Raw genomic sequence first — 14,090 nt, forward strand, 5'->3', positions numbered from 1 at the left:
CTCGCTGCCAAAAACAGCTAGTTTTCAGTTTTCCCCTCCCCACTCAGAACACTTCCAGACAATCCTAGCAAAATTCTTGCTTGATTAATATTTTTTTGCAATGGAAATCTATTACAGTAAGGTACTTAATTGTTGCCCAGAAATGATTTGATATTGATTTAAAAAAATGCCTGTATTGGGCCTTTGATGATGTCTAATCTACTATCCTCACACCAGCATCCATTCCTGTGCCAACTAAACATTATGGGAAAAAAGACTACTTATGGTAATAAAGGAATGTTGACTTTAATTTATGAACCATGATGGTATGACTATTTGCACAGCACATCACACTCTATTGCTTTTTCTGTTGCAGTGGCAAAGGGGAATTATTTTTGATGCAGTATTTAATTAACATTTTTTAAATCCAATTTCAGGCTTAATATTTCCTTCATGGTATTTAAAAACAATCCAATCAAGTCAAAGCACGGTTGTTATATGCCTATATGACAAGCAATCTGCTCATTATAAGGAGGTGGCCAGAGGGAAGGGTTGGCATTTCAAGCTCTACTGACTAGTGCAGTATAAATAACAGAGCTCGCAGCCCTTTCTGTCATGAGCGATAAGTTAGACACAAGACCTGGCATTTAAGAATGCTGTTGGCTTCATGAAATTTAACTGGCATCCAAACCAATTATCCAAGTTATTTTTGATGAAGATAAATTCAGTCAACAAGTATACTGCAGCAATGCAATGCATTCTGTCTTCTGGGGAACAAAACATTTTTGTTTTTCACACGTTTGTCTTTTATATACAGTTGAAGTTGGAAGTTTACATACACTTAGGTTGGAGTCATTAAAACTTGTTTTTCAACCACTCCACAAATTTCTTGTTAACAAACTATAACTTTGGCAAGTTGGTTAGGACATCTACTTTGTGCATGACACAAGTAATTTTTCAAAAAATAGTTTACAGACAGATTATTTCACTTATAATTCACTGTATCACAATTCCAGTGGGTCAGAAGTTTACATACACTAAGTTGACTGTGCCCTTTAAACAGCTTGGATAATTCCAGAAGATTATTATGTAATGGCTTTAGAAGCTTCTGATAGGCTAAATTATATAATTTGAGTCAATTGTAGGTGTACCTGTGGATGTATTTCAAGGACTACCTTCAAACTCAGTGCCTCTTTGCTTGACATCATGGGAAAATCAAAAGAAATCAGCCAAGACCTCAGAAAGAAAATTGTAGACCTCCACAAGTCTGGTTCATCCTCGGGAGCAATGTCCAAACGAATGAAGGCACCACGTTCATCTGTACAAACAACAGTACACAAGTATAAACACCATGGACCACGCAGCCTCATACTGCTCAGGAAGGAGACGCGTTCTGTCTCCTAGAGATGAACGTACTTTGGTGCGAAAAGTGCAAATCAATCCAAGAACAACAGCAAAGGACCTTGTGAAGATGCTGGAGGAAACAGGTACAAAAGTATCCATATCCACAGTAAAACGAGTCCTATATCGACATAACCTGAAAGGCCGCTCAGCAAGGAAGAAACCACTGCTCCAAAAACGCCATAAAAAAATCCAGACTACGGTTTGCAACTGCACATGGGGACAAAGATCGTACTTTTTGGAGAAAATGTCATCTGGTCTGATGAAACAAAAATAGAACTGTTTGGCCATAATTCCCATAGTTATGTTTGGAGGAAAAAGGGGAGGATTGCAAGCCGAAGAACACCATCATCCCAACCGTGAAGCACGGGGTGGCAGCATCATGTTGTGGGGGTGCTTTGCTGCAGGAGGGACTTGTGCACTTAAAATAGATGACTGGTGCACATAAAATAGATGGCATCATGAGGTAGGAAAATTATGTGGATATATTGAAGCAACATCTCAAGACATCAGTCAGGAAGTTAAAGCTTGGTCACAAATGGGTCTTCAAAATTAACAATGACCACAAGCATACTTCCAAAGTTGTGGCAAAATGGCTTAAGGACAACAAAGTCAAGGTATTGGAGTGGCCATCACAAAGCCCTGACCTCAATCCTATAGAAAATTTGTGGGCAGAACTGAAAAGCGTGTGCGAGCAAGGAGGCCTACACAAACCTGACTCAGTTACACCAGCTCTGTCAGGAGAAATGGGCCAAAATTCACCCAACTTATTGTGGAAGCTTGTGGAAGGCTACCTGAAACGTTTGACCCAAGTTAAACAATTTAAAGGCAATGCTACCAAATACTAATTGAGTGTATGTAAACTTCTGACCCACTGGGAATGTGATGAAATAAAAAAAAGCTGAAATAAATCACTCTCTCTACTATTATTCTTGGCATTTCACATTCTTAAAATAAAGTGGTGATCCTAACTGACCTAAGACAGGGAATTTTTACTAGGATTAAATGTCAGGAATTGTGAAAACTGAGTTTAAATGTATTTTTCTAAGGTGTATGTAAACTTCCGACTTCAACTGTAGCCTACAGTATGTAACTGTGTTTTGCTACTATTAAGAGGGCATGTCCAGAGAGGATTACATTTAATCTGAAGTCTTAACTGTTGGCATAAACATGTCTTCTCTGGATGGTTAGAGTTCTCCTGAGGGAGCTGTTTAGTAGTTTTGCTCCTCTATCCTCTCCTCCAGTCTATCCTATCCCTGTATCGATTAACTGACAAGAAGGAATCTGTACATCATCCACTTCCTGTCCTGCTGACGCCACTTGATTGCAGCAACCTGCCATAACACCTGCCATAACACCATCCTTCACATCCACATGCTCCATAGAGACAAACATCACACAGGATAGATTGTCTTTTGCTAATCAGGATAGATTGGTTATCATTATCTTATAACAGTGCCATACAGTGTAGTCTACAGTGTAGACTATAGAATGTGTAGACTATAGAATGAATTACTTATACTCACTAAAGACTGGTCATCTTGTGACAGGACTTTCTTGTAAAATAAAATTGTAATCCTTTTTAATCACCTGTGCATAACATAAAGTAAGGATACATAAACTTAAGTAATTATAACACTTTCAAAAGTAACTATGGTTCCCCAATGTGTTATTGTTTTAAACAAAGCTTTTTTACAGCCTTGACTTGTTTGTCCTCATTACAGTATTCTAGACTGTGTAGAGGTTTATTGCCATCTAGTGGCAAAGAGATGATAATGTAAGGATAATGTGATTTTTATTTACTTGTATTTAACTAGGCAAGTCAGTTAAGAACAAATTCTTATTTATAATGATGGCCTACAAACTGTGGGTTAACTGCCTTGTTCAGGGGCAGAATGACAGATTTGTACCTTGTCAGCTCGGGGATTCAAACTCGCAACCTTTCGGTTCCTGGTCCTATGCTCTAACCACTAGGCTACCTGCCGCCCCAACTTACCAAAATAGATGAATACTTGTGCATCAACACATGAAAATGATGGGGTTAAGTGGCTAATTAGAGCCTTGAATACTAAAAACACCATATTAATATGATACAATATGTGTTTGGATTTGATATCATGAACATAAATAACAAGTGAATACAATGTCAATACTAAAGTAATTGTGTCATAACGTGTCATAATGTAAACTGTTACCGTAATATGTTAGCGATTTTGGGGTGTGGAAGTACCTCAGTCTGGAGTGTGTGACGTGGATGTGCCGTATGCTAATTAGAGTGCTGGTGGGAGTCCCAGAGAGACAGCTGCTGGGTCTGGGAGCAGAGCTGGTTGGGGGTCAGAGGGCAAGGGGGAGACTTGTGCTGTCAACAAAGTGGCCTATTGGCAACCAAGAACCAGGGAGGTTGAAGTGGTTAACCTCTACGGAATGGGTGTCCCTAAACCGGGACGGTTGTTTTCAAAGTGTGCGAATGTGACTAGAATGATGTTGTATACAACAGCCAACTTTCCGGGACATCATATATCTTATATGGGCAGAAAGCTTAAACTATTGTTAATCTAACTGCAGTGTCCAATTAACAGTAGCTATTACAGTGAACAAATACCATACTATAATTTTAGGAGTGTGCACAACAACAACAAAAACTTTTATCATGGCAACTGGTTGATACATTCACCTCTGAAGGTAAATAATGTACATTCAGTAATCTTGCTCTGATGTGTCATCCTGAGGGTCCCAGAGATACAGTGTTGCATAGTTTTGCTTGATGAATCCATTTTTATGTTCAAATGTAGGAACTGGGGTCTATAGTTTGACCCCCACTGCTGTGTCTGGCTCCACACCCACCCTACCCAGCCATCTAGATGTGTGAAAGTGTAGTGTATAAGCTAATGATCCATCATGTATGACATTCCTGGGAGTGTGTAAACATGATTTTTTTTATTACCATAGCGTTTTTGTATGTTCTCTATAGTTATGTACTTGAAAATGAATCAATTGACCAATTCGGCACATTTTGGCAAACTCCTGACAGACTTGATACAAATATTGTGCAGTAATGTAATTCTTCACTGGATCAGTTTGAAACGTTGCACACATACTGTTGCCATCTGGTGGCCAAACTCTAAACTACACCTAGACCTCTGAAAGTGTGGCCTTTCTTTTGCATTTCAAAGATGAAGGAACAACAACAACAAAAATATTTTGTTTGTATTATCTTTTACCAGATCTAATGTGTTATATTAATTACATTAATTTCACATTTCCACAAACTTCAAAGTGTTTCCTTTCAAATGGTATCAAGAACATGCATATCCTTGCTTCATGTCCTGAGCTACAGGCAGTTAGATTTGGGTATGTCATGTTAGGCGAAAGTTGAAAAAAAGGGTACTATCCTTAAGAGAACAAATTCTTATTTTACAATGACGGCCTACCCTGGCCAAGCCCTCCCCTGACCCGGACGACGCTGGGCCAATTGTGCGCCGCCCTATGGGACTCCCGATCACGGCCGGTTGTGATACAGCCCGGGATCGAACCAGGGTCTGTAGTGACGCCTCTAGAACTGAGATGCAGTGCCTTAGACTGCTGTGCTCCCGGGAGCCCATGTCTGATGGGGTTCAGAACTTTATTATTCTACAATCTACTCTTGCCTGTATCCCATTAGACACACATACAATCTGAAAATACAAACCTCGCCTTCATCTTTTTTATTCAAACTGGCATGGATACAGGGACACAGTAGGATTTATTGGTGCCACTATACTTCCTCTTTCTCTCTCTTTCTCAGTCACTTCAAAAGCACAGGAGTAGGTCGACAGGGCAGGGGAGGGGTGCACCATTGTTAATTGGCCTTTGAGATTAACAGAAAGGTGAACGAAGAAGAGGAGATGGAAAATAGGGTCCTGTTGCCTCCAAGTGCCGACAGCACGAGCAGATCAACCCTTCATACCAGGGGCTGGACTAGTTAAGATATATGTAATTCAGACATTATAGAAGTAGTTCAGGCTACATATTCGGAGAGAAATAACACGTTAGTATATTATTAGTTATAAAACATGATACGCCTATAACATGTAATAGATACACAGTGCATTTGACTCTGAAAAGTCAATAAATATGAATATTATAGTCCTTTACAGGTGCGCTTAAACAACGTCTTGCGGTCAGGGCTGAGGGCAGCGAAGCGGTATGGTGGATATAGGCGTGTGGTGTTGGTTACTTACCAGACAAACGGTTTCGTCACATCTCATGCCACACTGCTGCCAAGAGGAGCTAGTTCAATGGAACGAAAGGTAATATTTTTTCTTCAATAGGGGGATGGAGCTCAATTAGCATTTCACAAGTCCCTTTTTCCTCCTCTATTGCAACCTTCCCCGCGGAGCCTGCTTTCTCCAGGGATTGTCCTGTTTTGGGCGCTTGTTGCCGTTGGCAGGGTGACAGTATTCGAGTGTGCAAACTTGTGCTATTGTTCGCCGGCCAGAAGGAGCTATGGAGACCCACTAATATGACACAGGAAAATGTTTGCTGATGGCAATTCTATGGGCTTTGTCCAACTCTTTCTCCTTCATGACGACTCGATTTAAGTCTCTAAATGTTTGACTACAAATGCAGGAGTGCTATCCAGCTCCTTTCCCTTTGTCCCGCGAGGTTTGAATGAGTAATTCAGCTTTTGTGTCGCTCAATTGAGGGGGAAAATAGAAAGACAAGATTCTTGAGCGCTCAAGCCCCCTTTCCATGGATATGTGCTCTTTAGATCACCCCCTAACCAAATCCTACATCTGACATCACTCTAGGAGGTGGGAGTCTAGAACAAAACAGTTGAATGTAACCAATGTTGTCTCGCAGTGATGATGCATGTCCATTTCAGCCTAGTCAGAATAATAATGCTACGGGAAATATGTAAACTTTTGGATAAACTATTGTATGGGTGTTCCATGAGCGCGCGGAAGACCGGGCAGAAATATTGCATATATTAGCTGCTTTTCTTGAGGGATCTCCATGACAACAATTTGTGATGGCAAAGAATTCAATACTGGGGCGCTTGGAGGCTGATTGGGGAGCATTGTGAGGGGCCTGGGGTCGCTGATTGGTTCAAGGAAAGCACCATAACTACAAGCAGTTTATATTCATTCAACTTGTTGAAGCAGTCAGACTGCGTCTGGGATAGAGACAGGAATGGGAATCCTCAACAGGGGACATGGTACGTTCTATTTGTGGATATGAATGGATAACTTGCAACCGACGTTTTTTTAGGCTATGCGCAATTGTGTAGGCGAATTATTGTTTTATCATGCGTAATTGTGTAATTATTGAGGGATTCTTCATGAACAACGAATAATGTAAGTAGGCTATATTAAGTTCTTAATATGTTTTCCATTTACCCTAACAAATTTGGTTGCGCATGCTTCTAAAGTCTTATGCCATTCACTTTTTCCTCAGATTTTTAAGATGAAGAATATCATTTTCATGGACTTTTTTGGTAGTATGGATTAAACGATTTACACTTTCACACTGTTTAAAATGGCAAGTGCAGACAGTGAAGTGAAAACGTTACTGAACTTTGTAAACTTGGCATCCAGTGACATCAAAGCGGCTCTAGACAAGTCAGCCCCTTGCAGGCGCTCTGTGGACCACAGGAAATACCTGCAGAAACAGCTCAAGCGTTTTTCTCAGAAATACTCTCGGATGCCCAGATGCCACACACACAGGTCCGCGGAGTCTGGCATCGTCAAAGCCCTGGTGGACAAGTCTAGCGCGTATTCTTTGGAGACAATTCATCAGAGCATGACGCCCATCAATGAAAAAGGGGGTTCGGGTGCGCAAGACGAGGAGAACGTAAGGATGGGTCAGAACCCAATTGCAGACAGTGCTAACAGCAAGCAAGATCAGGTACCCATGAGGAAACGTCAACTCCCTGCATCGTTTTGGGAGGAACCCCGTTTAGCCCAAACCAATACAGAACCTTCACTGTATGGATGGAAAAAGAGCCACGGTGTGACCCGAATCAATAGGGTTGAAAAAAAAAAAAAAAATCACCAGGAACCAAAACCGACTTTGTTTCAATCCAATCGACTTGGCTCTGTCGAAAAAGAACCGCTCAACGTGGACTTGGTCTCTCACAACGTCAGTGTGTGCGGTTGCTGTCCGTTTCAGTACCATGGACACCACATCTTCCAGAGTCACATAGTTGTTCCCCACTCAACTGTGGGACTCTGGGGAAAAGCCACAGTGGCTGAAATTGAAACGCCTGATATGGCACACGGACATAATAACCAAACGCATGTCGTGGTCAAACCCATACCGACTAAACCCACGGTCCCCTCATCAATTTTCAGCGTGTTTGGCTTCATTTAAACACAATTATGCACGTATAAATATAATTGAAATACGCAATTCTTCATTTAAATAAGCAACAATGAAGATGTAAATATTAATTAGTTGACTTTGCAATGCCATATGTTTCTATTTAAAACTTGGTATTTCTCTTTTTTTAAGAGTAGTCAGTCATAAGCACTTAAGTCTTTCAGACCAAATAGGCTATTTCTGCTTGGAAGACCTGCAACTTTAGCCTACCTATCACTTGGCTTCCATAAAATCTAAGAGGAATTCATGATAAAATCATAGCACTGTATAAAACTGAAAAATGTAGACTATACTTCATCATCCTTCTCTCTAATTCTATACTTCACATGTGTTGGTATAGGATTGGAGTGACATTCGAGGTTGTCCATTCTTTGATTATTTGTGATCAGCTATGCTGAGGGAAAGGTCTGCTTGTATGTTGATTACCTCATGGTGTTTGTGTAGGCTATATATTTCTTAAATACACTGATTTAAAAACGAATTGATCTAAATGACTTGTTGTAGTTCACTGATATTTTTCCACAAAAGGTAAACAGACTGACAGTGACGTTTCCCCCCCAGAATTTCTGGATATTTTCTGTTGTAAATAATACTTGTGAAATGGAGAAATTACATTTATTTTTTTAAATAAAATGCAGATGTTTCGATTTTTTTTCTTTGGTTCCAGCACCTTTTCCAATACAGGATCATACATTTTGGCACTGACATTTACAGTACATTACAACAACAACTGGACTATTATATAGGCCTACACTCATTGCACAAGGTCTGTTGAAAACCCACTTTAAAAGCATATTACAAAATTAGTGCTGAATATACAAGTACATTCCATAAACCACCAAACTGATTGTCTGCATTTGTTTGCCTGGGCCTAAACATCTAAATGACACAGGTATTTTAAAAGCTTACCTTGAGTTTCATTTAAGATCAGTTTCGTTGCACTTCTTCAGAGATTATCAACTGCTGTGGCTTTAGGCTATCTGTTGTCATTTGTCACCCATCCACTCAGAACTGCAGCTCACTTCCATACACACACGCTATGTGCAAACAACACACACACATATATTTTGCCATTACACACATTTTACCCTATCAAGTAATAATTACTAACCCATAAATACAGCCCAAACTCCTGTAAACAGGTAATATATTATAAGGCACAACACAGGACACTGATAAGCCTTATTTGCCATCAGGGCAGAAGTCATCAAAGCTGTGTCTGGGCAAGCTGAGGTACTGCAGCAGTCTGTCTGGGAGGGGTAGTCTGTCCAAAGACCTGAGTCTGGACACACCCACCTGCTCACGGATCCTTAACCTACATAGATGCATCAGTGGACGGGATGACACTGAGGAAACAGCATGGGAAATTGTGTTAGATTGTCCCTCCCGTTTGAGTGTGTGTGTGTGTGTGTGTGTGTGTGTGTGTGTGTGTGTGTGTGTGTGTGTGTGGTGTGTGTGTGTGTGTGTGTGTGTGTGTGTGTGTGTGTGTGTGTGTGTGTGTGTGTGTGTGTGTGTGTGTGTGTGTGGTGTGTGTTGTGTGTGTGTGTGTGTGTGTGTGTGTGTGTGTATGTCTAGATGTACTCACATGACTTGGCCTTGATGCTGGGCCATTCCCGCCGGCCGCCCAGGACCTCGGTGAGTCTGGCACACAGTTGAACATTACCAACATAGTCCAGCAGCAAGTCTACGATGGGCCCTTCCCAGTTACACATGGATGATGATGAGATCAACTCACAAAACTAAGGGATATTAGGATGAACAGAAAGAAAAGATAATGAGCATCATGCCTTCTTGAAAAATCAAGTTCCCATAATAATTGTGATCACGGCAATAGGAGCCTACTTTGCCTTACCTGTACTTTGCTGACAGCAGGTTCTGTGCAGGTTAGAAGAGACATGTCATTGGTGCATTTGCTGATGTCAACGCCTATGCTGCTCATGCTGTCCTGTGCTGGGTGTGGGCCGCAACCATAAGCACATCTGAAGCAGGCCTGGGCATCACAGCCCTTATCCAAAAGGCACTTGAGAAGTGGTAGGTTATTCATGCAGAGTACAATAGCACCAGGGAAGGTGGTAGGACAGGCTGGGACACTTGTGTTAATATCGGCTCCATGCTCCAGCAGTAGAGAGACAGTCCTGGCACAACCGTGTCTTACAGCTGCTAGTAGAGGGTTGACTGGGTCCAGGCTCAGATTAGCACCAGCTTTCAGTAACATTTCTACTGTCTTACTACTCCCATTGGCAATGGCAAAGTAAAGTGGTGTGGTGCGGTGATCCGAATACCGCATGGAGCGATTGTGGGATAGTGTGGCATTGACGTCGGCTCCTGTCTTGAGCAGTATGGCTGTGACCATGTCCCTGTTGTGCTCTGCAGCCAGGTGGAGGGGGCTGATCCCACTGTGGCGAACTCTGGCCCGACTGGTGACCGGGACAAGCAGGGACACAATCCTGGAACAAGTGGACATTAGTACTGTACATAAGAGTAATACAAAATCCAGACATGACAAGAGAAATATAGTGCATTCTAACTTACTCATGGTGTCCATACTGAGCAGCAATGTGTAGAGGCAGGAGTCCTGTCTTGGTGGGTTTGTTGGCGTCTGTGTTGTGAGATAGTAGCAGCTCCACTATCTCCCTGTGGCCATCTCTACTGGCCTCATACAGGGCTGTAGCACCGTCACACGTCTGCATGTTAACGTCAGCACCTGAGGAAAAGAACAACGTCAGAGACATGGCAAAGAACTGATTGACTGTTATAAGAACACATCACTTATTCACTTTAAGAGGCCATTGTCTGTCTCAATAAGGTGATCATTAACAGCCATATAGCATGGATGCATTATGTGGCCATACATGTCATCTCAGACAATACAGAACTACATACAGTGAACCCTACCTTTCCTAATGAGGTACCGTAGGGCCTCTACACGTCCTTGCTGGACTGCTACTATTAATGGTGTGATGCTGTAGGTATTAGGAGGGTTAATGGTGGCTCCTGCCCTAACCAGCATCTCACAGATCTCCATGTTGTCCCTGCACACTGCCTCATGGAGTGCTGTCCAGCCCCGGTTACACCTCTGGTTCACTGTGGCCCCGAATGACAGGATGAGGCTCACTATTTCAACGTTCTCCCGCTCACATGCTAGAAGGCATCAGAGGACATTAGGTTAGCCTGGCAGAAGATACCATGCTTTAGAATAGGCCTACATCTATCTAAAAACAGAGGTATCATTATCTTCCACTCTCAGGGTATAGCCTATGTGGAGAGATGTACCTTTGTATAGGGGGGTCTCTTTGTTCTTGCAGCTGATGTCGGGGTCTGCCCCTGCCTGTAAAAGGCACTGCACACAGGACAAGTGCTGACCGGAAACTGACAGGAGCAGAGCAGTCTGTTCCTGAAGGGTGCGCTTGTCAACTGACCCTGGTTGGGCTGGAGGAGAAATATATGCATAGGCTACAATGCACAAATGTAAACACACAATGCTTAAACATCATTTACCGCTTTGATAATATATAAACATATGTTGTCTTCTTTCCACCATTTCATGATCCTCCAGTCTATTTAATTCAACCGCAACAATAAAGGCAAGGCATTGATAGACTGTAAAAAATTATGCTTTCAACATGTACCTTTCATCAGTGCCTTAATGCATTCAGCTTGGCCATAATATGCAGCCTCATGCAAAGGTATCCATCCGTCTTTGTTCTCTTTCACCAGGCTGAGTGGTGCAGCCACTGACAGCTCATTCACAGCTTGAGCATCTCCTCTCTGGATGGCAAACACTATTGGCTCTACATCCCTACAACAGAGGGAAGGCAAATTACTTGAAGAGACAATGCAGAATCTAGGTTAATAGATGCAGGTTTATGATACCAAGTTCTCTCATAAAATTCGTTTTTAATGTTTATAAATAATGAGTAGAATCCCCCTGGACTAAATTTGTGTAGTCTGTTTCAGTGTATAAAAAAGACAACAAGGAAAAATGTCGGTCTTATATCATCAATGATAATATATTTTCATTTACAAGGACACATTATGGCCATTATATCTAACCATATATCTAACCACTGGCAACTAAAATAAAATCACTGATAGGCCGATTGCCCAGCGCTTCACAAGTAGCAAAATACTCACTCCGCTGACACTGACGTAATGTCGTTCTGCCGTCGCCGCTCAACGCATCGTTTATCATCGCTCGATAATTTGCTTAAAGACGTGTTGCCCTTGTTCCCACCATAACGAAATTGCGATAGATACTCAGAATAACAAAATCTAGTCATTATTTTAGCGGATCCACACGCGTTGTAGAGAACACACGGGGCAGAGCAGCGGTCGAGCAATGACAACAGCGGGGGGAGGAAAGCCAGGGCTCAGCTGTGCTTTCAGAGATTATTTTAGGACTGCATTGACATGTGTGTGTTGGGGGTGGTGGCTACTATACCATATATGTCAAGGCACTCCAGAATCAGTCGCTCAAAGATAAAAAGCAAATTGCATCAGGATACCTTGGGCATCTGTTCTCCACCCCATTAGTTTTTTATTATGGCATTTCCTAACTGAACTGGCAGGTGTTTTTATATTATGATACATTTAAAATAGTTATTATGTTAATGCTACTGGAATTGTCAATAACGTGAGAATGTAAAAAAAATGCTATGGTTATTATAACAAAATTGTAAACCCAATCCCATTTGGTAAAGAAGTCAAATGGCACCTTCTTTACCATATATATGGCTTTTGTGCAAAAATGCTGACAGCATGGAAATCTTAACAATATGAGCATAAGTGACTATTGTCTAAGCTTTGAACACTGCAGCTTTAGAATACAACATAATGCCCTTCAGAGTTTGATGCCTACAGCTGTTGTATAACCCACCATATAGTGACAGGGGTTCAGAATTGTACTTCCTTTATCTTTGATGTAACTACGTGCATTTTTAAAATTGTATTTAACCTTTATTTAACTAGAAATAACATGTACCTGATCCTGCAGATTGTTACACATCTGATATAGTATAATGCACTCAATTATTTTGAACAACAGAGGCATTTAAAAGACATCTTCATTTTCTGGGCTCACCTCAAAGAGTTGAAGGATGAGTGGATTGCAGTGGGGTGAGTCTGAGAGTTAGAGGTATCCGTGTTATCGATATTTTGTCTTTGGAATAGTGTTCTGGACAGGCTGGCTGGGATGGTCCCATTGGTGGTCACCATGTTGCATTCAACAACTAGGTTATGCAACACTTCCCTGTTGTCCTCGTAGCCCAGTGATGAGCCTGTTGGTCCTGGAGTTGCAACACAGGGACCTGGAAGGTAGTTAACAGCATGAATGAATTCATCATTAAACAAAATATTCCACTCAGTCATCAAACATAGAAGTGAGAATTTCCCTTTAAAATCCTACAGTCACGAAATAAGATGGGAGAGATAGAGCTCACAACAAACTTATGCAGTATCAAACTTAAGCAGCATCAACATACAGTCATACGTTTTCCGCATGTGGAGTAAACTCAGGGCCAGTCACTCCTGTGTTGATGTGAGAGAAAACAGCTATCTGTGCTGCCAGACGACAGAGAGCAAGCAGCCCCAGCAGTGGTGATGCCTTTTAAGGACATTTTTTAGCTTTGTTTGGTTCTACTTGATTCTGCTGCACTAAAAGCCTCTCTCTGTCTTGAAGGCTTGCATGGTTACGGCAGAGGTTATGAAGGAGTATTACAATCACCCATAGAACAGCTTGAATTACAGTCCCCGGTGACATACATCAACTTTTGTGACATAAGATAAATCACTCAATCTTAAGAAAATAAACAGTCACCATCCAGAAATAACAAGATTAACTCTGCCAAAATGAAATGCCTTTGATTAGAAATTTTACAAATCTATTTATGGGGAAGTCAAAAGCCTTCTACAGTATATTAAAAAAAGCATATAGGCTAAAACATATTTATGGATTAACATAAGTATTATGCAGGTAATGCAGAATTTTTCCATCCATGTAATTCCCAAAGCGCTTTCTGACAGTCTCAGTACACCATTTCTACTCTGCTCGGTTTCCAAAGCTCCGCAAAGCATATTTCCAAGATCTGTTATTTTTAGACAATAACACTGGTTGAGGCTGTGGGTTCATTTTAGATTGATTGCTATTTTCTGTCTAACTTTACAGTCAAGTAAATGTAATCCAACCTCATACCATTACCACTAGGCCTACGTCCTAAAACATACCAACACCACGGTAACTAGCATAATGTTCACTTGATTGGGAAAATCCTGGCTTCAAGTTCTAAATGTCACATGTACGGCCTTTCTGAACAACAGGTTTATCAACATATCTCCTTACAACAGGCTTAGCA

At 41.4% G+C, this 14,090-nt stretch overlaps 2 protein-coding genes across 7 annotated transcripts; one reads left to right on the forward strand and one right to left on the reverse strand.

Annotated features, from left to right (window-relative positions):
- The first annotated feature begins 6,209 nt into the window (after window positions 1–6,209).
- LOC111968690 (protein FAM181A) lies at window positions 6,210–8,387 on the forward strand. Of its 2 annotated transcripts, none has more exons than XM_070445157.1 (2): window positions 6,210–6,716; window positions 6,817–8,387. In XM_070445157.1, exon 2 carries the CDS (start codon window positions 6,898–6,900, stop codon window positions 7,729–7,731), a length of 834 nt encoding a protein of 277 aa, XP_070301258.1. In that variant the 5' UTR covers window positions 6,210–6,716; window positions 6,817–6,897; the 3' UTR covers window positions 7,732–8,387. The 2 variants fall into 2 exon arrangements, with proteins under 2 accessions (XP_070301258.1, XP_070301259.1); XM_070445158.1 differs by having other exon boundaries at window positions 6,210–6,577.
- On the reverse strand, window positions 8,342–13,307 carry LOC111968689 (ankyrin repeat and SOCS box protein 2). 5 transcript variants are annotated; one of them, XM_023994479.2, is made up of 9 exons: window positions 13,221–13,307; window positions 12,821–13,046; window positions 11,370–11,539; window positions 11,014–11,193; window positions 10,636–10,881; window positions 10,273–10,444; window positions 9,593–10,187; window positions 9,326–9,479; window positions 8,342–9,086 (listed from the first exon to the last, which is right to left on the reverse strand). In XM_023994479.2, exons 1-9 carry the CDS (start codon window positions 13,237–13,239, stop codon window positions 8,923–8,925), a joined length of 1,926 nt encoding a protein of 641 aa, XP_023850247.1. In that variant the 5' UTR covers window positions 13,240–13,307; the 3' UTR covers window positions 8,342–8,922. The 5 variants fall into 5 exon arrangements, with proteins under 5 accessions (XP_023850247.1, XP_023850245.1, XP_023850246.1 ...); XM_023994477.2 differs by lacking the exon at window positions 13,221–13,307 and having other exon boundaries at window positions 12,821–13,167; XM_023994478.2 differs by lacking the exon at window positions 13,221–13,307 and having other exon boundaries at window positions 11,014–11,169; window positions 12,821–13,163.
- Between the last annotated feature and the right edge of the window lie 783 nt (window positions 13,308–14,090).

Source organism: Salvelinus sp. IW2-2015, linkage group LG9, assembly GCF_002910315.2.
Source record: "Salvelinus sp. IW2-2015 linkage group LG9, ASM291031v2, whole genome shotgun sequence".
NCBI lineage: Eukaryota > Metazoa > Chordata > Actinopteri > Salmoniformes > Salmonidae > Salvelinus > Salvelinus sp. IW2-2015.